Raw genomic sequence first — 22,815 nt, 5'->3', positions numbered from 1 at the left:
CAAAGAAGTTGAAGAGACACATCCCCAAAGATACAAGAATAAGCACATGCGAAGACGCTCGACGTCACTGAGCACCAGGGAAATGCAAATCAAAACCACAATGAGGTACCGCCTCACACCTGTCAGAACGGCTAGACCCAAAAAGACAGGAAATAACAAGTGTTGGCGAAGAGGCGGAGACAGGGGACCCTCATGCACTGCTGGTGGGAATGCAAGCTGGTGCAGCCAGTGTGGAGAACAGTATGGAGGTTCCTCAAGATGTAAAAACAGAGCTACCCTGCGCCCCAGCAATCCCACTACTGGGTGTCTGTCCAAAGGAAATGAAATCAGGACACGGAAAAGATATCGGCAGCCCCACCTTCACTGCAGCGTATTCACCAAAGCACACAACCTAAGCGTCCATCAGCGGACGAGTGGACAAAGAAGATGCGGTACAGACACATACCCGGCAGACAGACGGACACTCGGCTGTTGCGACAGGCTGGAGATGCGCAGAGGCAGCGGAGAGCCGGGTGCCGCGGGGCGCCCCGGCGGCCTCACAGCTGGGAAAGGCTGGAACAGCAGTGTGCTATTCCCTGTTCCAGCCTCCTCTTCCCGTTTCTTTGATTCTTCAGTAAACTTACAGGGGTTTTTCCCGTAAGTCTAGTGCCCACTTTTTAGCTTTTGCTTGTCTTTGCATGAAGACGGAATTACAGACGAGTGTGGGGACTGTGTGTGGTGATGATCTTGAGCACACCTTAATTCCCATTGGGTGATATTTATTTCCTTACTCATCTGCTTTTTCTACCAAGTTCTGAATTACACGCTAAGTTCCCTTTTCCTTTTTTTATCACAGTATTTATAACATTCACTTTCCTGAGGGAACATTTACTGGACATGGAAAGACCCTCTTCACAAAATGTAGTCTGGATCCAATGAAGAATCGCAACACTTCTTACAGTAATTCATTACGAAACCAAGTTATGAGTTTTGGGGACCAAAACATGTTCCCCAACAGTTAGCTGAGACAAGTAGACAGGGGTGCTCAGAGCTCCCAATCTAGGCCAAGAGTCACAAACACGACACGGAGAAAAAGGAACCGTGTGTCAGATTCTAAGAGGAGTTAGAGTCTAGTGAGATGCCATCAGAAAGCAAATCGAGTAAAAAGGATCTAATGTATAAATGTTATGCAGCAAAACCTAAAAATGTGCTGCTGTGATGCGGACACCAAGCGTGTCAGGAGTTAGCGGGCAAACGTCAGGGCACAGGACGTGCACCGATGGCTAAGTCCTGTCCATCAGACACACTGAGCACACACTGAACATTCATATACTCAACAAAATAACCCTGAGCAATACTCAGTAATGTGGGTCGCGGAGTTCACAGAGGAGAGGACTTTTAGTAAAAATGTAAAAATTCCTTAAAGCTGATCATTTCACATCTGACCTTATTTCAGGTATAAACATCCCATATTCCACAAGGTCGTTCTGAGCTGAGTTTCATCACACAGCGTTTCACCGTCCACACACTGGGTGGAACATGTTCACAAGTCAGACTGAAATCATAGATACTTACCCACTGCTTCTTCTTGGTCTGAGAAATCAGCTGTTTGTGCTGTGTCGCTAGCTTCTTGATTTCTTCTACAAACTCTTCTTTACACTTCTCCTTTACTTGCTTACATTTTCTGTCCATCTCACCCTGCATATTGGCTACAGCTTTATTTACAGCTTGTCGCTTCTCTTCTTCCATTTCCGAGCGCAGCTGGAATGAAAACGGTAGCCCGTAACCGTCCGCCCTCGATGGACATGGACCACCTCCCCTGAAAGAACCTTCCTCCACAGTTTCTACTTAATGGATGTACCTCTTCCCTTTATTTCCTCAAGAGCTGTACACGTCTTAGGTGAAGGAAAACAGGTATTATTATTAATTAAAATGCCACCTTAAGATGTGCCTAGTTTTAAAGGAGCTGCCTGGCTGGGCCCACGGGAACACTATCCCAGAACTCCTGTCATGCTCGGGGTCCTCAGGAGGGCGGCTTTACCTTTTCCAGAGCTTCCCGCACAACTCTTTCTGTTTCTCGCTTGTGGTCAGACTTCATTCGGTCTTTAAAGTCATTGAAAATCTTGGTGTATTTGTCGTGGCACATGCTCTGACAGACGCCGTCACCGGTGGTCTGGGTGCTTCGATGCAGCATTCGTGGGGAAGAGGCACTTAACTTCTTGGTCTGAGTGGACACAGAAACCTTTTCGATCGGCTGAGGCATCGTGGGGATCTCCTGGCTGGAACTCACAGCTTCCGTCTCCGGCTCTGGTTCCTATAGGACAAGGACAGTGCGCAGACGTGACACAATGCCGCCCGACCGTCCGCTGCTTCAAGAGCAAGCTTGGTCAGACCAGAACGATGGTGACGAGCTACTGTTACAGCCCATGCAATCAAGACGGCAAATTCTGTGTATTTTAGCACAACTAAACCGACGGAAAAAACCCCAAAAAACGTCTATGCAATTAATAGCCACGATAATTGGAAATAGGAACTTCGTCTATAAGTTTGTTGCAAATGAACACTACGGTCTTCGATTCTCAGACTAAACAGAAATATCATATAAAACAGAAAACCATTATCAATGTAGAGTCAGTGCTGTGGACTAGATTCATTAACAGACATCCTAAAGTTCTAAACCACTCCTCCCTGAGTAAGCATCTGGAATTGTGCCAAGAGGAATACCTGGTTTTAGAGCATGAATCTGTAATTTTGAAAGGCTGAGCTTATACCTTCCTCCAGTTTTTCAACGTTGACCTAACTGAAGGATTGGGTAAATGCTTTGTTTTCAATAATGCTGAGTAAATATCAGAGCTCAGACAGAGACTGTGGGTGTGCACGTTTTTCTAGCGACGAGGGCGGGCAGAAGATGGGGCCCCTGACGGCAGCGTTTCAGGGGCACTGCTGGACCAAACTGTCATGACCATGGCCAGGGCAATGCCACCTGGACGCTGCAACGCGGGCCACTTACTTCCTTTTTGGGTTCCACACTTTGATTACGTCGTCCTTTCTTTGCTCTTGGTTCCTGAGTGACCTTTAGCTGCGGGCATCATAAGAGGGGCAGCATGTTATTCCAGACAGTATGGACACTGGCCAGGGGCCCGCAGGTGAGCCGTGAGTAACCTGCCCCCTCAAGCCCACGCAGCCCCCACACACGGAGCTCCCGCACAGGGCAGGGACGGGGGCTGGCGTGCTGCGCACTGGCTGGCTCGCTGGCGAGTCAGGACCCGGGCTGTGGACTGCCTGTTTCGATTCCTGCGGCAGAGCGCTCGACCAACGTGTGGTACGAGGGGAGGAGTGCACGCTAACCGTGCTCCCATCCACAGTGACTGACAGGCAGCCTCTCGCGGGGACACCCACCTGCTCGTTACTGGTGGACGAGATGCTGGACTCCGCCTCCTCCTCCCCTCGGTCCTCGTTCTTGGACTTCCAGAACCTTCCTTCACGAAGGAAGCGCTGATGAAGCTCCAGCTCGTCACAAGCCTTCTTCCAGCCCATGCTGCGCTTCACGTGCAGCCGGTGAACGTTCACTGTGATGTCCTGTATGTTTTCCGATGGGATCCAGGCCCTTCAAGAAACACCAGAGGCACAGTTAGAAACTTCCAGAATGCTAGTACACTCTATCCAGTGCAAAGCAGGGCCTGGGGTGACTCCACACCCAGCGGCCGTGGGTGACGGCTGCAATGCAGACACTCACCCAGGAGGAAGTGGGTGAGAACAGTTCTCAGAGCGGGACGACTCACGCGTACCTCAGCACTGCCCACGGCTTCCGTTAGCCAGGTCAGCGTGTCACAGCTCCTACCTGCCCAGGAAGGCGCTCACACCTGGCTCTGGGCAGATGAGAGCTGCAGGTCGTGAGTATACACAGATCGGACATACAACACAAGGGCATCCCAACTCTGTTCCCCACTCCGTGACGTTGCTAGCACATCCATATTCACTACACAAATCATCACTAATGATTTATCGTTTAGCAGCCAAGAACTCAGATATGAAAGTGTCTCTGAATTATGTGTAATACTGATCCAAAATTACTGGATGCAAAACTACATGCAGCTCTGCTGGGAAGAAGGCTAAAAACTCAGTAACATTTTCCTAGGCACTCACGTCTTGACTGGACTTGCCTGTGTGTCCACCGACAGCACGACACACTCCAGAGTAAATGGGGCCTGACCGTGGGATCCTGCCTCACCCGACAGCGGCAGGAGCTGGGGCCCAGACGGGCTAGGGTAAGCCGGTGATTCGGGGCAGGACTGCACGGCGCCGGCACACACAGCCTCTGCCGGGAAGGGAGTGTGTCCCAACCGAGACGTGAGGACAGTGCGATGCGGCGTGCGGCCAGGGGGCCTCGGGGATGTTCTGGAGAGAGGAGGGCGGCAGCTGGGCTGGATCTCAAAGGATGCGAGTGCCACAGGAGGGGAGAGAATCCCAGCGGAGGGAGGGGCACAAATGAGACAGAAAACAGTAAGGTGCACAAGATGTTCTCTAGAGCATCAAGTGGGGAAACAGCACCTCACACACAGATTTATTCTTCCCAGTCCTCTAAGTGCACGCGGTCAGCTTCCACCGGTGGCCTAGCGACGGGGGCTCAGACCCCTGCCTGAGGACCAAAGGGACCGAGGGAGTCACGGCACATACGCCTAAGCCATGAATACAGACCTCCACCTCGCAGCACAAGCTAAGCTATGTGCTTTACAATTTCAATACACGGTCCTAATGTTATAGCCTGGCAGCTGGACCCGTGAAATTGGGACTGCCACGTATGTGTTTTTAAATATTCCACCCAGTGTCTCCCCTGACAGTACGTGCTTCATTGGAAACCCTACAAAGTAAACGACAGTTAAAAGCTCCGAACTCTAACACAAAGACCACAGACGAAATCTGGCTTCTGGAGGAGCTCCCTGCCATTTGATCTTGAGTTAGTATCGTATTTACTCTTTAAGTCAACGATATTTACTGTCTATTATGTACCGGGCAGTCAGTAAGTATGTTTTCACTTTTTAAAAGCAGGGTTTCTGAGACAGATTTCTGTTGTTAGCAGTGTGGACTGCCTGGGATGATCTGTGACCCATGAGAGTATTTTTTCTCCTTAAATTATCTACTTATCCCTTGGATATAATAAAATTGATTCACATCTGTTCTTAACATGAGACGTATTGTCTCCATGCGGTTCATACGGGCAGGCCTGTTCTCTTGGAATCCCCTCCATGACTGTAGATATCAGATTCCACTTGAAAGAGGACCATGGGTTATGCAATATGATCTACAAAAAACACCCTGCAAAGTAGGGTAAGTCTAATAAAAAGAAGTAGAATCTAATTTGGCTGTATCTACACATCTGTCGATCCTGAACATACATTCTCTGACAGCTCGGTGATCTGTTGGCAAATGAACTCAAAATGGTGTGCTTCTTCCCGCCCATGACTCCCGGCCGCCTCCAGGAACCTGCAGCAGAGGGAGTCAGCCTTGCTGGCTGGCCCAACCTCTCCCGTTACTTCTTCCTCGGGAAGGAAACCTTGCAAATCCTAGAAGAATCATGCTCCCATGGAGCCGTTCCTCCCGGAGTGTGACACTTGCTCAGGGTCTTGGGGAAGGGCAGCACGTTCCATATGGAGCATACAGAATAGGCAAGTCCAAGACCATTTTTTTGTATAAAGTTTTTTTCTCCCACCTATGTATAAAGACAGGATGAAGTGGCAGAAGTATTTATTAATAGTGACGCTGAATAACAGTGTGAATGTACACAGTACCACCGAGATGATCACTTAAAAATGGTTAATGTCGTAAAAATAATATGGGAACTTGCAGCTCGGGCCTTTATTAGCCATCTCTTCTTGGTGTGTGACATGTTGCTTCATTAAAACTCGTGATTATAATTGTATAAGGTTCATTTTTTGATAAATCCAGTATTCTAATAAGATGGAGTATAACTTTAAAGGTACGTCCTCATCATTTACTTTAAGGATCGTGTTGGGTACGTAGTAACGAGGAGCAGAAAAGGAAGAGGATTCTGGATTTCTTGTGAGGTCATGGATCTTTTTCAGCTGAGCCGTGGACGGCAGGGGTCTGTCCTGTGCAGGGCCTCCCACACGCTATCAGCATGGAATATGTGTAACATACAGAGTATGTTGTCAGAATGGCTGTTCTCAGTTAAGTTTCTGGGGGAGTCAAAAGTTAGATGTGAATTTCTGACTGGGGGGGCTTAGCGCCCCTAACCTCACTCTTGTTTGAGGGTCAACTGTATTTTCTACAGTAAAGTCCTCAGAGTCCCATCTGTCCAGAACTGTTTTGATTAAATCTTCCAGGAAATAATAAATTCAGAAGAAAAAAACCTCTGGAAATGTAATGTAATGTTGTAATTCTCTCTTCAGAACCCAAGTAGATTAGCTCACGTTCTCTTAAAATATGATCTGAATAATATACTAAATGACAAAAAAATACCATTCATGGTTGAAGACAGTGTAAGGCTGTCTGAACGTGGATGAAAAACTGTAACACAGGCACTAAACAGTTCGAACATTTTACAAACCGCCTGAATTCTTGGTTTCTCTATGTTAACTAGATCTTCCGTCACGTGGGTATCTGCAGTAACGCGTATCTTTATGACGTCCCTGCTGCCAACCACGCACTCTGCTTCGGTGATTGTGTATAAAGGTTTCATTAACCCTTGCAAGGACTCTTTGGAGACGGGTCTTACTGAAGCCCTGGCTGTGGGTGAGGGACTAGACAACGGTCTGCGACGGGGAGACAGAGCAGAGCCGCGATGCTGTCCTCCGCGTCCCTGCCTCGCATGCGCTGCCTGTTCCCACGGCAGATGGAACACACCGGGTGTGATGCACTGAGAACACCGAAAACCACCACAGCTCGTTCACGTTGCATCACTTACGTCTCCTGCCCCGACAGGGCCCGCTAAGCGCGCATCTGTCTGTGAAGGAAGTGAAGGAACTACTCTTTCGGAAATTAGTCGCAGGTTTCTTGCCACTATTTTTTTTTTTTGCTTGTTCATTTATTTCTTTTTAATTTTTTAAATTCTTTATTTAAATTCCACTAAAAATGCTTGCCACTGAATTTCTATTTAAACGAAGACTATGGAGAGGAATGCAGTCCCTTGCTGTGTAGCTTCTCACAGTGATGACAACTGCACAAACCCCACGTGTCAGGCACACGGGAGGCGCTGCGGGACTCGCAAAGGCCTTCGGACCACGTCTTGGACGCGGTGCCTTCCCTGCGGCTGCCGTGTCTGGGGACCCTTGTCAGCGTCCAGTCAGCCCTACTAGTGAGTATTACTCAGAACCATACTTCACCGCTCAATAAATGTTAAGGCCTTGGCATCACAACGAAGGAGGTAGCTATGATTTCATAGTACAGTTCACAGTCTTTACTGTTGGGATACACGTATTCTCACATGACGAAAAGGTGAACTTTCAGGCTTTGCTATACACACCTCCCTAGCAACAGGAACCTAAAAATCTAGGTTGGAAACGAGGTCTGGGAGTGACACGTGTGTAATCCTGAACACACCTCAGATCACAGCATCCACACGGCCTCCTGCTCCCGTCAATGACTGTGCGTGTGGCCCTGAACAGAGCTTTAAGACAACTGAGACCACATCCAGTCATCACAGACCGCAGAGCGGCCACACTCCGGGAGTCCTCCCACCCTCCTGCCTCACCCCGTCCCACCATGTCAGGCACTGAAGCCACCACCGTCCCTGGTCACTGTCCAGTACGTGCTGATCCACTGGAACTCAGTGAACACTTTACAAGCCCAAACGAACAAAACAAAACAAAACAGAAGGTAGAAACGACAAAGTATTAGTGATTTCCTATTCTGGGTAGTAGGTTTCCTGGTTTTATTAATTTTTTCCCCTGTACTTATGTATTCTATTGAATTCTCAAGAACAAAGGAAAAGATAATTAACCAAAATAAATCAATGGATAATAAGTGCAAAAAAAAAGGTGTTTCTCCAGATTAGAGTAAGTTCCAGGTTGTTTCTAACGGAGGGGCTCTCCGAACACCAAGGACCACCTGGCGGGCACCAGGGTTGCCAGGAGGTCAGCGGTGAAGGCGGGGCCATGCTCACCTTTGGTGGTGGTGACCAAAGAAGCGGACGTCCACCTGGTTGTCCTCCTTCTGCAGGACTTTGGCAGGCCAGAATCCAAAGCCTTTCATTTTAGCCCAAACGAGTTCATGATTAGGTATCTGGAAATAAAATGTTTTACCTTGTCACATTGTTTTTTTAAATATAAGTACATCATTAGTAATGAACAACCTAGTAAGTATAGTCCATTATCTCGAAAATATTTTTTTAACTCCTAAACCCATAGAACTTTTTCTCAGATTGATTCTGCCTTTAAGAAATATACCAAAAAACTGCAATCTGCATAAAAGGAGCGATGTGGACCCTCAGCTCTCAGAAGAGACAGCCTGCAGCACTTATGGACAAGGCAGTCCCCACGGCCAGCCGAGGCATGTGAGTAACAGTGGTAAACACCATGTCCTCACTGTGCTGGGAGGTGCAGACCAATGCCTCGGAGCCGGTTAGGAATGGGAGTGTGAGGCCCTGCTCCAGGCTTACTGAATCAGAGAGACGCCCAAGTGCCTGGGAAGCACAGTGAGGTCCTGAAGAGGCGGCCCCTGGCGCCCAGGGCCTGGCTGCTGTCCCTCCAATCACAGGCAGCGAGCACCCTTCCTGAAATCGTGTCACTCCAGGAGATAGCACACAACTACAAGCATACACAAAGCCTTATCCTTCTTGTGAAAGAATGAGGGAAAAGGCAGAAATTCACTTCGTTATATATTAAGGGACCCAGAGTTTATTCTTAAGTTTCTCATTTTAAAGTCAGAAATGGATAATGATGCCAAGTTGTTAACCCTGTGTTTCAGGTTTTATGCTCATTAAAACCACATATACTATGATAGAAAAATATCTCGGAAGGATTGTAACCCTTGAGCAAACTGGAAATAAACTTCCTTAGAATAGTACATCACACACTTAAGAGGTAAAAAACAGAAAATCACAAAATTTCACATACACAAGGATAGCAGAACCAATTGTCAGGACGAGCATTTGACAAATAGAAGCAATTCTTGCAAAGCTGTAGTTCATCCAGCTAGAAAAGAAAAGCAACTATTTTAGCCTACATAAAACATGAACATTCAACTATATAAAACAGATCCGTGTAATTAACAAACGTTCTCTCTCATGTGCAACATCAGTCTTGCATTTTCTTCCTAAGCTTAACCATTTCATTTTTCAATAAATACTGGGATAGCGGCCACTCTCCCGTTCATACCACCTGCATGTCTGACCTATGCTCCCAGCCTGGCCCCTGCTGTCCCACCGGTCAGCCCTCACATGAAATGCTATGTCCTCAGACAGGTCGGGCTGACCTGCCCATCATAAATACCCAATACCGACAACAGCAGTCCTTACGCTGCCTCATTCCTCATTCTCTGCCTCAGTCCTTATTTGCCTCCCTAACACTCTTTCACAACTTGTAAAGACATGTATTTTGTCTGTTTCTTTTTTGAGTCTTTCTTCAGAGTAAAGCCCCATGAGCACAAAGCAGTACCTTGACCACCACTTTATCCCTAACACACTGCACAGCACAGAGCAGACACTCAATAAATATTTGTTGAATGAGAGAAAAAAACAAAGGTCAAACCTGAAATCAAGAAACAAGAGTTTTTATATAAATTAAGACAATTTTGCAAGATTCAGTATGGTTTCATGTGAGTGTGTCCAATCAAAAAGACGTTCCCTAATATATAATTCATTTATTGTAAAAATAAGAACTTTGTGGTCTAGGTTTTTTTGCCTGTAAAATCTATATAGGAACTCAAACGTGGATCTTTCATTTAAAGAGGTAACGTTTCTGCACAGTGAAGGAAACAATCAACAAAACAAAAAGGCAACCTAATGAATGGGAGAAGATATTTGCAAATGATATATCCAATAAGGGGTTAATATCCAAAATACATAAAGAACTACCACACCTCAAAACCAAAAAAAAATCCAATTAAAAATGAACAGAGGAACTAAATAGACATTTTTCCAAAGACTGTACACTCTGAAAACTGTAAAACACTGATAAGAGAAATTGAAGATGACACAAAGAAATGGAAAGGCATTCCATGTTCATGGACTGGGAGAACAAATATTGTGAAAATATTAGCAATCTACGCATTTAAAGCAATCCCTAGCAAAATACCACCAGCATTTTTCACAGAGCTAGGACAAACAATCCTAAAATTTGTATGGAACCACAAAAGACCCTGAATAGGCAAAGTAATACTGAAAAAGAAAAGCAAAGCTGGTGGCATCACAAGAGCAGTTACAGAAGAGGAAACAAACTTTCTTCGTAGAAGTTACTTAACAACTAAATCTAACTCCCAGGATTTCTGGCAGCATTATTTCCAGGTATGTCAGACGTGGAAACAAACTATTCAAGCTCTATTACAAAGCTGTGATCACCAACACAGTATGGTACTGACACAAAAACAGACACACAGATCAATGGAACAGAGAATAGAGAGCCCAGAAATGGACCCTCAACTCTATGGTCAACTAATCTTCGACAAAGCAGGAAAGAATGTCCAATGGAAAAAAGACAGTCTCTTCAACAAATGGTGTTGGGAAAACTGGACAGCCACATGCAGAAGAATGAAAATGGACCACTTCCTCACACCACACACAAAAATAGACTCAAAATGGATTAAAGACCTCAATGTGAGACAGGAATCCATCAACATCTTAAAGAACACAGGCAGCAACCTCTTTGACCTCAGCTGCAGCAACTTCTTGCTAGACATGTCTCCAAGGCAAGGGAAATAAAAGCAAGAATGAACTACTGGAATCATCAAGATAAAAAGCTTCTGCACAGCAAAGGAAAAGGTCAACAAAACTAAAAGTCGACCAACGGAACGGGAGAAAATATTCGCAAATGTCTTACCAAATAAAGGGCTAGTATCCAAAATGCATAAAGAACTTCTCAGACGCAACACCCAAAAAACAAATAATCCAGTCAAGAGATGGGCAGAAAACATAAACAGATACTTCTTCAAAGAAGACATACAAATGGCCAACAGACACATGAAAAAATGCTAAGTATCACTCGACATCAGGGAAATACAAATCAAAACCACAATGAGATAACAAGTCAGGAAACGACAGATGTTGGTGAGGATGCGGAGAAAGGGGAACCCTCCTACACTGTTGGTGGGAATGCAAGCTGGTGCAGCCCCTCTGGAAAACAGTATGGAGTTTCCTCAAAAAGTTAAAAATAGAACTACCCTGTGATCCAGCAATTGCACTAGTAGATATTTACCCAAAGGAAACAAAAACACTAATTCAAAGGGGCACATGCACCCTGATGTTTATAGCAGTGTTATTTACAATAGCCAAACTATGGAGACAGCCCATATGTCCACTGATGAATGAATAAAGAAGAGGTGGTATATACACAATGGAATATTATGCAGCCATCCAAAAGAATGAAATCTTGCCATTTGCAACAACATGGATGGAACTAGAGAGTGTTATGCTAAGTGAAATAAGTCAGTCAGAGAAAGACAAATACCATGTGATTTTACTCATATGTGGAATCTGAAAAACCAACCAACTAAACAACAAAAATAAAAGCAACTCATGAACACAGAGAACAAACTGGTGGTTGCCAGAGGGGAGGGGAGGTGGGGGGCCCCGTCAGCCATAAAGTTAGTCAGTCTCAGGGATGAGCAGGGATGCTGTCGGTCACAGTGTAATGACGCTGTGTGGTGCGGGAAGCACTACGCTTGTCCAGATGAGCAGTGAGTGATGGGTGGACTTGGAAGCCTGACATTACCACAACAATGTATGTCAACTACACTTCAACGTAAAAATAAAAAAGAGGCTAACATTTATTGAGTGTCTGCCCAGTGCCACACACCTGCCTGCCTCACGTAACCAACACCCTTGAGAGCAGTTACAGAAGAGGAAACAAACTTTCTTCGTAGAAGTTACTTAACAACTAGATCTAACTCCCAGGATTTCTGGCAGCATTATTTCCATGTATGTCAGACATGGAAACAAAACTATATTTAAGGGAAATGGCAAAGCTGAAGGCGTGTGAGAGTGGAACTCTGGAGTGCGGCCGGTGTCGCACTGTGGGGAGTGGGCGGTACCTCGTGACAGGTGTCCTTGTACAGCATCCGTGCTATGTCCGCCTGCTCACTGTCTGCTGTAATTAAAGGCAGAGATGACCTATTACCAGTAATCTAGAAACGCAAGACGGCCCCAAGTAATACATGTACATCTTCTTTCAGGGAGACACAAGTGGACAGGTACCATTTTAAACAAAGATGTCTATTTTAAATAAAGTTCAGGCAGCAAAACAACATTTTACGGGCAACTTTCATGCTGCTTTCAAGAGAGCACTGAACCTCTAGGTCCAGACGGCCTCTTTCTTTCCCTTGGAATGATGGGACATTAATTAATCAAAGTGCTTATAAAAAGCCCCTCAACTAAGTTTATGTCTAAAACTATAAGGAATAACGTTTTCATCATTTACTGTGCCGGAGTTCTGGGCCACTTTTATAAGCCAAAACCACATTACCAAATATTTTTGAGTTGAGACCCTGACATTATTACTTAGAAATCATTAAAGTATTAATGTTTTGAATGTATGTTCTGTCAAAGGTATTTCCCGACACAGAACGTAAATGGTATGGAGAAACATGCACAGAAAAAAAAAAACCATTCAACCTCCATAGAAAATCACGGTGTTGTGCAGAAGCAGCTGAGCGTCCGCTTTGAATTCTTCGTAACTTCGGTACTTTCCTTCATTCACCTTCTGCAGAGGGCGACAGAGTCTAGTATTACACAGACAGGGTTAGAGCACGGGGACACAGCAGAACTTTCCAGGACACTATGACCGCTCCTGTGTCCCACAGCACGGAAGGGACACATGTGAGGACCTGGACAAGCCCACCTGCAGCTGGAATATCACAGTCAGGCGGCCCCCGCCCACCCCGCTAAGCTGCCGGCTGAGCTCCGCCTGCCACGTGCACCTCTCATTCTGCGGCGATGAAAACACACTGCTTCTGAGCGCTGTGACGAAGGGGAGCTCTGCTCAGTGCGCTAGGGAGACCCGAACTACACACCTACCATCTCTACAACACACTGTACAAAGACTGAAAACAGACAACCACCATTAGCCTCTGTGACGCTCTACCATGACCACGAAGAAGATATATTTATAATTCTGAAGTGGGACTAGGAACTGAATTATAAATAACTTTAAAATAAGGTCCTAGGTGCATGCCACGCAAGGGTTCCTCCTACACTAGATGCTGTATATGAAGGATTTCCATCACTGGGCTCTCTGTTGCTTTGCCTTCAGCTGCCAGAGAGAAGGATTATGGAGGGAATTTGAGGGGTTTTTGCAGGGGAGGCAAAGTTTTTGGAAGAAGGGTATGGCAAAGTTATTTAGAAGTAGCAGGGAGGCATTTTCTTATCTTGGTGATACTTTTAGGAAATCAGCTTGAAAATAATGTAGACTACAAAGGCCTTTAAAGAATAGCTAAGATCCCGCCTTTCTGTTGAAATCCTCCGAGACCCACTCCAGTTGTCCTTTCTTCGAGAAGGCTTGCAGGATGCCCCCTGCTGGAGGTGCTTGCCCGTGTGCCATCGACGGTCACGGGGCCTATTGACAAATACTGGCATCTGAGCCCCACTCTGAATTTCTGAGTGCCCTGGGCTCGGTCCGCCCAGGCACTGGTGTGGTCTACAGCTCCCCGGTGATCTGATACACAACCAGCATTCTCAAAGCAACTCTGTGATTTCCAACGTTTGCACCATCGTGGCCTCGACTTTGGTCTATACTGCAAGCTCCTGAAAATATAAAGTCATGTCTTCCTCTTTCTTTTCCTTACAGTGCTGTTTGTTCATGGACGGCACTTGCTAAGCACAAAGCTAAGACACCGTCAGCCCAGCTGGTGTTCTCTACGATCAGACAGGACCCGACTAGGGGAAGCATGGAGGTGCCCTCAGGAGAAGAAGAAGCCGAGCAAAGGTGGGGGCATGAAGGGGGCAGGAAGGGCAGCTGGGCTCTTCAGTGTCCTCAGGACATTAGAGTCTAGGAAAAGAGGCTTTGCTTGAGGACACGAAACCTGGGGGCAGGAGGTCAGGTGAAAACTCCTTGTTTTGTTCCAGGCTCTGCTGGCCACTTTATACGGACCAACCTTCATTCCCCCTCTTGTACTGAACTACTACCCCTTCAGTCTTTCCCAGCGGCCAAGGGATTAAGAAACTTGTAAAATGACTTAGAATTATTCCTATGGTCTCCCTATAAACTATTATGGCCAACCACAAGGTCTTACATTCAAAATGACACGTCAAGTACAGAATTAGTAATTCAGCAACCCTAAGTAGAAACATGTTAAATGTTTTAACTGGATTTTATTGCAACTTATAATTACATATTAACAAACCCATCAACAATCCTTGGCTAGGAAAGGTAAAATTAAGAACTCCAAGAACAGTTAGGTTTCCTGGTTATAATCTTTGTGTTGCTGAGGCTCACGTCACTGCTCCCCGGGACCCCAGTCCTACGCTCTGATGTCCCCTTGACAGGGCCTCTGAGCAGCAGGTGCTCAGGCTAAGAAACCACATCCAGATGGGGATCCTCGAATCTGAAACATTAAGGTGACCCGACTACACTGCCTCTCAAGAAGCGACGGGGGGCTTCACACCAGGCCGTTTCCCGAGGATGCCCGATGTGTGCACAGAGCAGGTACACGGCATCTATGCAGCAGCAATGCCCCCGACAGGGGTCCTGCCGCTTATGTTTTAGGAAGAGGATGGGCAGGCACTCCCTCAGGGAGGAATGGCACCAGCATCATGTGCAGTTGGGAGCTGCTGAGTCACCTGGGAGCTCTGGGTGTATCGGAAACAGGACCAAGGGCCTGGCTTTACCTCCTGTATGGTGGGGACGTCGACCGCCGAGTGCACCAGCCTCCGATACATCGGGTGCTTGTTGTCCTTGCCCTTCTTATTAAGGTCTATGGCCTGAAAGGTCAGCAGATACATCACTTTCAAACACAGCCCGAGAGAGACAAGTGAAAACAATTTCTCAACAATAGAACTTACCAGAAAAATGTGCATGTACTATATAGTTTAATGTGACATTTTTAGGGTTTTGATAGAAAGAACATTTTGGAAAATTCCACTTCGTTTTAGACAGTATCAATGAAAATGTTCATTTTGATAAATGGAATTAAAAATGTAAAAATATTAATGTTTCTACAACAAAGGAGGCAGGAATATACAACAGGGAGAAGGACGAAAGGACCACTTTTGATTTGAATTTGAATTTCCCTGATGGCTAATGATGTGGAGCATCATTAAAGGGTGCTGGGAAAATTGGACACTTCTTTTTTTTTTTGAAGATTTTATTTATTTATTTGAGAGAGAGAGAGATCAAGAGAGCACAAGCAGCAGGGGGACAGGGAGGAGCAGCAGGTAGAGGGAGAAGCAGGCTTCCCGCTGAGCAGGAAGCCCGATGCAGGACTCAATTCCAGGACCCTGGGATCATGACCTGAGCCGAAGGCAGACACTTAACCGACTGAGCCACCCAGGCGCCCCAAAATTGGACACTTTCTTACACCACATATAAACATAAACTCAAAATGGAGTAAAGACCCAAATGTGAGATCTGAAATTATATAAATCCTGGAAGAAAACATAGGCAGTAAACTTTTGCACATCAACTTTGCAATATTTTTTGGATATGTCCCCTGAGGCAAGGGAAACAAAAGCAAAAATGAACTTTTGGGACTTCATCAAGATAAAAAGCTTCTGCACAGCAAAGGAAACAGTCAACAAAACAAGGAGGCAACCCACAGAATGGGAGAAGATATTTCCAAATGACATATCTGATAAAGAATTAGTATCCAAAATCTATAAAGAACTTATCAAACTCAACACCCAAAAAAACAAGTAATCCAGTTAAGAAATGGGCAGAAGACATGAACAGACATTTCTTAAAAGAAGACATCCAAATGGCTAATAGACACATGAAAAAATGCTCCACATCATTAGCCATCAGGGAAATTCAAATCAAAACCACAAAGAGATACCACCTTACACCAGTTAGAATAGCTAAAATTAACAAGACAGGGAACAACAAATGTTGGCAGGGATGCGGAGAAAGGGGAACCCTCCTACACTGTTGGCGGGAATATAAGCTGGTGCAGCCACTCTGGAAAACAGTATGGAGGTTCCTTAAGACATTAAAAATAGAGCTACCCTATGATCCAGCGATTGCACTACTAGATATTTACCCCAAAGATACAGATGTAGTGAAAAGAAGAGGCACATGCCCCTCAATGTTCATAGCAGCAATGTTCACAATAGCCAAACTGTGGAAGAAGCCGAGATGTCCTTCAACAGATGAATGCATAAAGAAGATGTGGTCCATATATACAATGGAATATTACTCAGCCATCAGAAAGGATGAATACCTACCATTTGCACTGACACTTATAGAAGTAGAGGGTGTTTTTAGAGGGTGTTATGCTAAGCGGAATAAGCCAGTCAGAGAAAGACAAATACCATATGATTTCACCTGTACATGGGATCTAAACAACCAACCAACCAACCAACCAACCAAAAGAAACAGATTCTTAAATACAGAGAACTGGTGGTTGCCAGAGACAGGGAGGGTCAGGGATGGATAGGAAAATAGGTGCAAACTTCCACTTGTAAAATAGGTAAGTCACGAGGACAAACGGGGCAGCATGGGGAACACAGCTAATAACACTGTCATGACACCGTGTGACTATTCTTAGTGGGGAGCATTGAGTTATGTAGACAAATGTCAAATCATGGTGTTGTACACCTGCCACTAATAGAATACTGCATGCCCACTACACTTCAATTAAAGGTTTTGAAAAATAAAAGATGAACCAACAGAAATGTATCAGCAGAGAGAAGCAGTGACGATCTAATCTAATGCAGCTAAAGAAATGCCCGTCAAAACAAGCCTCTTATGTACAAAGGAGCTTCGGCGGCAGCATTCTGCACCCTTCATGCTGCTGTAAGTGGTTCCGTGTCCCTTACTCCCTGGTCAGGAAGGGACAGGACTGGAGCACACTCTGGGAGGTCCTGAGACCCTCCGTAGGACTTACCCTCTCCTTCATGCGGGAGACGATGAACCGCAAGTATGTGCTCATCTCCTGTTTGTTTGTGTTTTTCTTCTTGATGCTCTGTTAAAAATAGAAAAGGCCAGATATAAAATGTGATTATTTACAGGTCTGTATTCATGTAAAAGACTTTTATACATAAAAGATTACAGTATGCAAAGACTATCAAAAGAGGCACTATTTCCAACGTATTTGATACAAAGAAATCTTTGAAACGTGCATAGCATTTAATGTGACAATAAAATGGAAGTTGTTGTATTTGACATAATACCTTAGAGAATTATGCATTTTTTCTTGATATTCAGAACTTCAACCATTTTCAGATAAAACAAATGATGACATAATAATGACATGATGTAGAATCACTTGTTTCACCAAAAAAAAAAAAAAAAAAAAAAGTTGTCCAAAACCCTTTAGGGAACATTTTAAATTAGTAATATTGAAGGGTAAATTTCAACACACATTATTCTTCATTTGGAAGGTTACTGAAGTCCATGTCATCTACGAATTCTACAGTGCAGCCGCACACCTGCTTATCTGTTTCCAAGGGTCGTGGAGTCTGTGCAGTAAGAACTCCAATTTCTATCAGCCTGACCTAAAGAGCTAATTTTTTCAATTTATGTCTCAGAAAATCTAAATTCACGTGAAGAGAGAAAGACAGGATTCTCCCTTTCATGTCCTTCCCAGACAGCGAGCAAACAAAGACGAATGTCCCGTTTCCTCTGTCGAGGCTGAGGCCTCCCAGCAGACCCCTACCCTACAGAGGCAGCACCTCACACGACTGACTAGCTGTGGCCAGGACGTCCCGAGCCTTCACCCCCTCGGGCCCCCAGAGGACGGGCCTCTGCCCACTGGAGTCACTGCTCCCAAAGAGCTGTACGTGCAGGAAGTCATCCTACTATGGTCACAGACTGGAGGAAGGAGCAAACATTTCTCAGGTAACTAAGAATTCTTCACTGTGGCGTGAGTGAACTGATCACCCACACACACACGACGTTATCTGAACGGAAAATGGACAAACACGTTCTTTCCTGGAGATGTGGTCCCTTCCCAGGGTGCCTGGCTGGCTCAGTCGGAAGAGCATGCAACTCTTGATCTTGGGGTCGTGAGTTTGAGCCCCACGATGCGTGCAGAGATGACTTAAAATAAAATTTAGAAAAATAATAAAAAATAACCCTGGCCCCTTCTTTCCACTTCTCACCTGGACTCTGACACAATTACTGCTTCTGTTGTGCTCGACTAACGTATGACCTGTGCACACAGCTTCTAAGGGATACCAGTAACAGAGCAGTTTTCAAGCCTGTCCATACCCAGAGACACTGGTGAACTTTTGGGAAACGCAGCTGGGCTTCAACCAGCGAGCACACGAGCTGAGATTTCTGAGGGAAGGTCCCTGTGCTCTGTATCTCTTTGTTCACTCACGCATCCGCTCGTTCCTCAGTTGGCTGGGACATGTGGCCGAAACCGAGCACCCTGGTGCAGGTGTGGAGCTTACCACGTGAGGACCTTTCCTGGACTCCAGGTTTAGAGTCTTTGGGGGGGGGCACAACTCCGGTGTAGCTTGTGGACCCTCATTTTTCACAAGACCCACAGCCACACATGAGAACTACAGCGGCTCCCTCCTGAAACCCAGCACCACTGAGAAGGACACTTGTGCATCTGCATGCACACAGGGAGCGTGCACGGGACTCTCGGGGTCAGCTATTCCTGATTTGGGGCAAACGTTCTTGCAACATGGACATCCTGTCATGCACTGCTCTCTACATAAATGAGCACCTTGACGGACTGTTGGAATCGGAGAAGAGAAGGGGTTAAAGGCCAAGAAGGCTGCAGTTTTTTTCACCCCCTGGGAAACTTATATTCTCCTAAAGAGAATAAAAACAAAAGCTTCCAGCTCCATGCTCTATCACGTTAACTCCAAAATATTTTGGATGTGCTACTAAAACTGCTGATCCCAAATATCAGTCTGATCATTAAATCACAAATCTGTGTAAATTCAAATAAAATATCAACCTCTATCAGGTTACAAGTCTTGTAAAACCATCCACGGGGTTAGGGTTGTTTTAACAGGTGACATACAATTTATGGGAACTAGACAACCAACACTTCACGTAACAAAGCATAATTTCAGTGCTCACTACGTATTATTCCAGACCTTCCCTCAAGGAAGCAGAGCGGGAATACTCTCGTCTCTGGGTCTCCCTTTAAATACCTGCAGCTCAACCCAGGGAGCCCTTAAAGAGAGGGGTGTGGAGTGGGGACTCCGGGACAACTGCCCTCTCCCGGCGACTGGGGATTCCACATTTGTGCAGGAAGATGGTTTTCCCTCTCTGTGCTCTCAACATCAGCCTATGAAGTACTTCACTCTTTGTCAGAATCTAACCCCTTTTGTTTGTTTGTTTAGAGACTTAGAAAATAAATCGATTCAAAATCTGGTGACAAACATGGGTTCTCCTGCAGCTGTCGGACAGCACAGGGTTCTGTGCCTGGACCTTGGCTGCCCTGGGCACTCCCGGGGGGGGCAGGTGCCTGCTTCCCACACCTGCAGGCCGTGGGCCCCGCTGGGGGAGCTCACACCAACAAGAGACCCTGAATGCATGTGGCCTCTCCCCACAGTTCCTCAAGACCAAACGTTTGCCATAAGATGCTCCCACACTTGCTAACCTTATGGGCTTGCTTTCTGACACTTCCCTGTTACAATTTAGAGATTTAGTATTTCACTGAAGAAATGAATGAAGCATTGCAGCCTCTGGTCAGGGCGGCACCGTGAGACTCGCGATTTCCTAGGTGACATCCACACACTGTTTCAATTGTGCCTGTCAGCCAAACCAAGACACTGAAAGTGGCTTGAGGAAAAAGCCACTTGAACAGAAATTAAATGCTATTCTGTTTATAACATAAAGAAGCAGATTGCTCTTAACAGCAAGGTCAGAAAAACAAAAATAAAGCTTTTAAATATCTGCAGGCTATTTCAGACCCAATTCTTTCTCAGGCTTTGAAGACCTGTATGCGTTGTCTACTTGCAGGACGCAGACCTCTCAGGAAAGGCCTCTCTGCGACCGTGTGCAGCTCAGATACAGCCCAGTGAGTTCTGGTAACTGTTCCCATCACCCGGCAGCATAGGGATAATTTTGGTCAATGTCTACAAATAATCGGGAGAGCCTCTGCATCACATGGCCAAAGTTGTTGTAACCATTTTCAAAGGACAATAATCACACGGCTGAAGGTGTGTTACAAATGTGAGACTAAAGTAAGATGCTGTCAAACACACGACAGATGCCCAAGGGGCTGCTTTCCTTATAGGGAAAAATAATAGAAAATCTTAAACATCTTCTTGATTAAGGGATTCTTCCCACCGTCACCAACAACTGCTGAGTCTGAGCAAACTGGATGAGGCTAGGTGGATGACACAGAGAAAACATGAATCAGGTAATTCAGCCGCACTCAGGACCTTACTGTGGTTTTGGCTGAAAGAAGGTATGAGTAACCTTTGATGCCCAGCTGATTACTGACAGGGATGCCCAAGCACCATGACAGGAACAAACACTCAGGACTGAGTGGCCTGGAATTTTCAATGTTCCTTAGAGACCCAGCTTTTTCAGCTGCAGAAATGTATTTTAGCAAAAAATGAGCTTGTGGAAACAGCATCCCAGCACACCTAGTACCCAATGAAACAAGCGTGCGATCAGAGGTCCAGGAGTCTTTTCCATAGATCCCAGATCTGTGCTGCTAGAGTTGACCAAATCCATGTCCCCCAGTCTGTGATTACACAAAAGGGCATCAGACTCTCCTAGGGATCCCCAATATCCAGGGAATTCTTCCTGCCACAGGGATAGAGCAGCAGTCGACAAACCTCGGTGAAGGGCCAGATGCTAAATATTTTAGGCTCTGAGGACACAGGGTAGATGCCTGCACCACTCAACTCTCCTACTGAACTGAAAAGCAGTCACAGGTTAGCACGTACAGCGCACAAGCACGGCTGTGTTCTCGCAACATTTTGGGATGCTGAAATCTGAACTTATGATTTTCACATGTCACAAAATACTATTCCTCTCCTTGATTTTTCTTCAACCATTTGAAAACGCAAAACCCATTTTAAGCTCGTGAACAGGATGCAAGCTGACGGGCCTGACTTGGCCCATGGGCCAGAGTTTGCCAACCCCTGGAACAGACTCTGTGTTCTGTGAAAACAGGGACCCCAAGGGTCCAGCTCAGCCCGCTCTTCGCCAGGGTCTTGTCCAGTATGTGGCAACACAGTAAGTGCTCAATAAATACTAGCGGAAGAACTGCTAGCAGTCATCACTGACTTCGCTGCCGACTAGAGAAAATATTCCATACAGCTGAACTCAACCACAGGAAATCCTTCCAAGTGTGAAACGGTTGTTCAGAAGCCAGCTGGTTAGCATACTCTGGCCACTCTCTGCTGCTTTGTTCAATTGTGGCGTGTAAACCGCTTCAGTCCCAGCTGACACCTAAATAGCACCTTGGCCTCCAAGCATCAAGGCTCCTGTCCATGTTTGTGAGCCCACAGACGTCTAAGTCTCCGGCTGCAAAGTCCTGGGCCCCAAGGCTGTGTTCTCAACAACACCCAGGCGACTGTGGTGCAAGGGGCCTCGAGTGTTGCTGCAGGAAGAACCACATCTGCCTGTAAATTACCTATGGTACTTGAGGAATCAGGAAGCTCCAAGCTCTCCTCAATAACTATCTGTAATTACACAACAGAAAAGACTCACGATGAATGTTATCTGCACATAAACTGCCCGTGTTGTCATGGCAACCAGCAGCTCTGCAGTATCCTGCATAGCCACGGGTAATGATGGAGTATGAAGAGTCACCATTTATAGGAAACCCCGGTATGAGACTTGCACAGCAGAGCTGGCCCGGGGCAAGGGGCTTGAAGTCCAGCCACTTCTCCTTCTGCACCACGGAGGCCCCGGAGCCCCTTAATGACAATCACTTAACTAGGATAATTTTCTAAAAATATACCTGTGTTCAGTCTTTTTCACCCCCCTTCCCGGTACCAACACCCTGACGTTACCTCTCCTCTGCACGACTGAAGGGCAGAGCACCACATCTACCGACAGTGTGACTGGGTGAAAACGCAGCTTACCCATGTATGCTTGTGCAACGCACCGCATTTAACCACGTGGGTCCCCCATGGCTCCATCCTAAATCCCACAGCCATGTGCACTTGGCTTTCTGGTAACAGCTTTTTTTTTTTTTTTATTAAATACTTAAGTTAAAGGAATTTCAATTTAAGTTTAAAAAAACCTCCCTTAAGCAGTCATGGTTATGACTTCTTAGTCACAGGTAAATGTTGGAGTTCGGAGGGCAATTCAGGAGGGTTCTTGGAAGCATGTTGACAAACACAACTTGATCACAAGCTACTTCCCAGCTGTGAAGTGGGTCCAAAATCACCAGTGCAGGGTTTCCAGGCTTCTCATCCCGATTCACAAACAGCATGGAATGGTACTCCCGCTGTATCTGTATTAATGTTTACGAAGTCAACTCCTTCCTATCTGACTGAGGTCGACGAGTTTTGCCTAAGTTCAGATGATACGATCGGCATGTAGCACCCAGTCTATCAAAGCACAGGCTCAGATTAATTCCACA

The 22,815-nt window shown here is 45.9% G+C and overlaps 1 protein-coding gene across 16 annotated transcripts in view; it reads right to left on the bottom strand.

Moving 5' to 3' along the window:
• Positions 1-22,815, bottom strand: part of ZMYND11 (zinc finger MYND-type containing 11) — a 130,296-nt gene that overhangs the window by 5,789 nt on the left and 101,692 nt on the right. For 11 of the 16 annotated variants that reach the window (XM_078075066.1, XM_078075062.1, XM_078075069.1 and 8 more), the window contains 10 exons: positions 17,188-17,265; positions 14,975-15,067; positions 12,764-12,851; positions 12,184-12,239; positions 9,054-9,131; positions 8,102-8,220; positions 3,379-3,586; positions 2,990-3,058; positions 2,021-2,293; positions 1,555-1,740 (listed from right to left, as the gene is read on the bottom strand). In XM_078075066.1, the coding sequence (XP_077931192.1) occupies positions 1,555-1,740; positions 2,021-2,293; positions 2,990-3,058; positions 3,379-3,586; positions 8,102-8,220; positions 9,054-9,131; positions 12,184-12,239; positions 12,764-12,851; positions 14,975-15,067; positions 17,188-17,265 (1,248 nt within the window). The remainder of the gene's footprint in view (positions 1-1,554; positions 1,741-2,020; positions 2,294-2,989; positions 3,059-3,378; positions 3,587-8,101; positions 8,221-9,053; positions 9,132-12,183; positions 12,240-12,763; positions 12,852-14,974; positions 15,068-17,187; positions 17,266-22,815) is intronic. The other 5 variants (XM_078075068.1, XM_078075070.1, XM_078075075.1 and 2 more) reach the window with 2 other exon arrangements.

Source organism: Halichoerus grypus, chromosome 6 (assembly GCF_964656455.1).
Source record: "Halichoerus grypus chromosome 6, mHalGry1.hap1.1, whole genome shotgun sequence".
In the NCBI taxonomy this organism is placed as follows: Eukaryota; Metazoa; Chordata; class Mammalia; order Carnivora; family Phocidae; genus Halichoerus; species Halichoerus grypus.
Note: the sequence above shows the minus strand (reverse complement) of the source record. Positions and strands in the feature narration are given on the sequence as shown.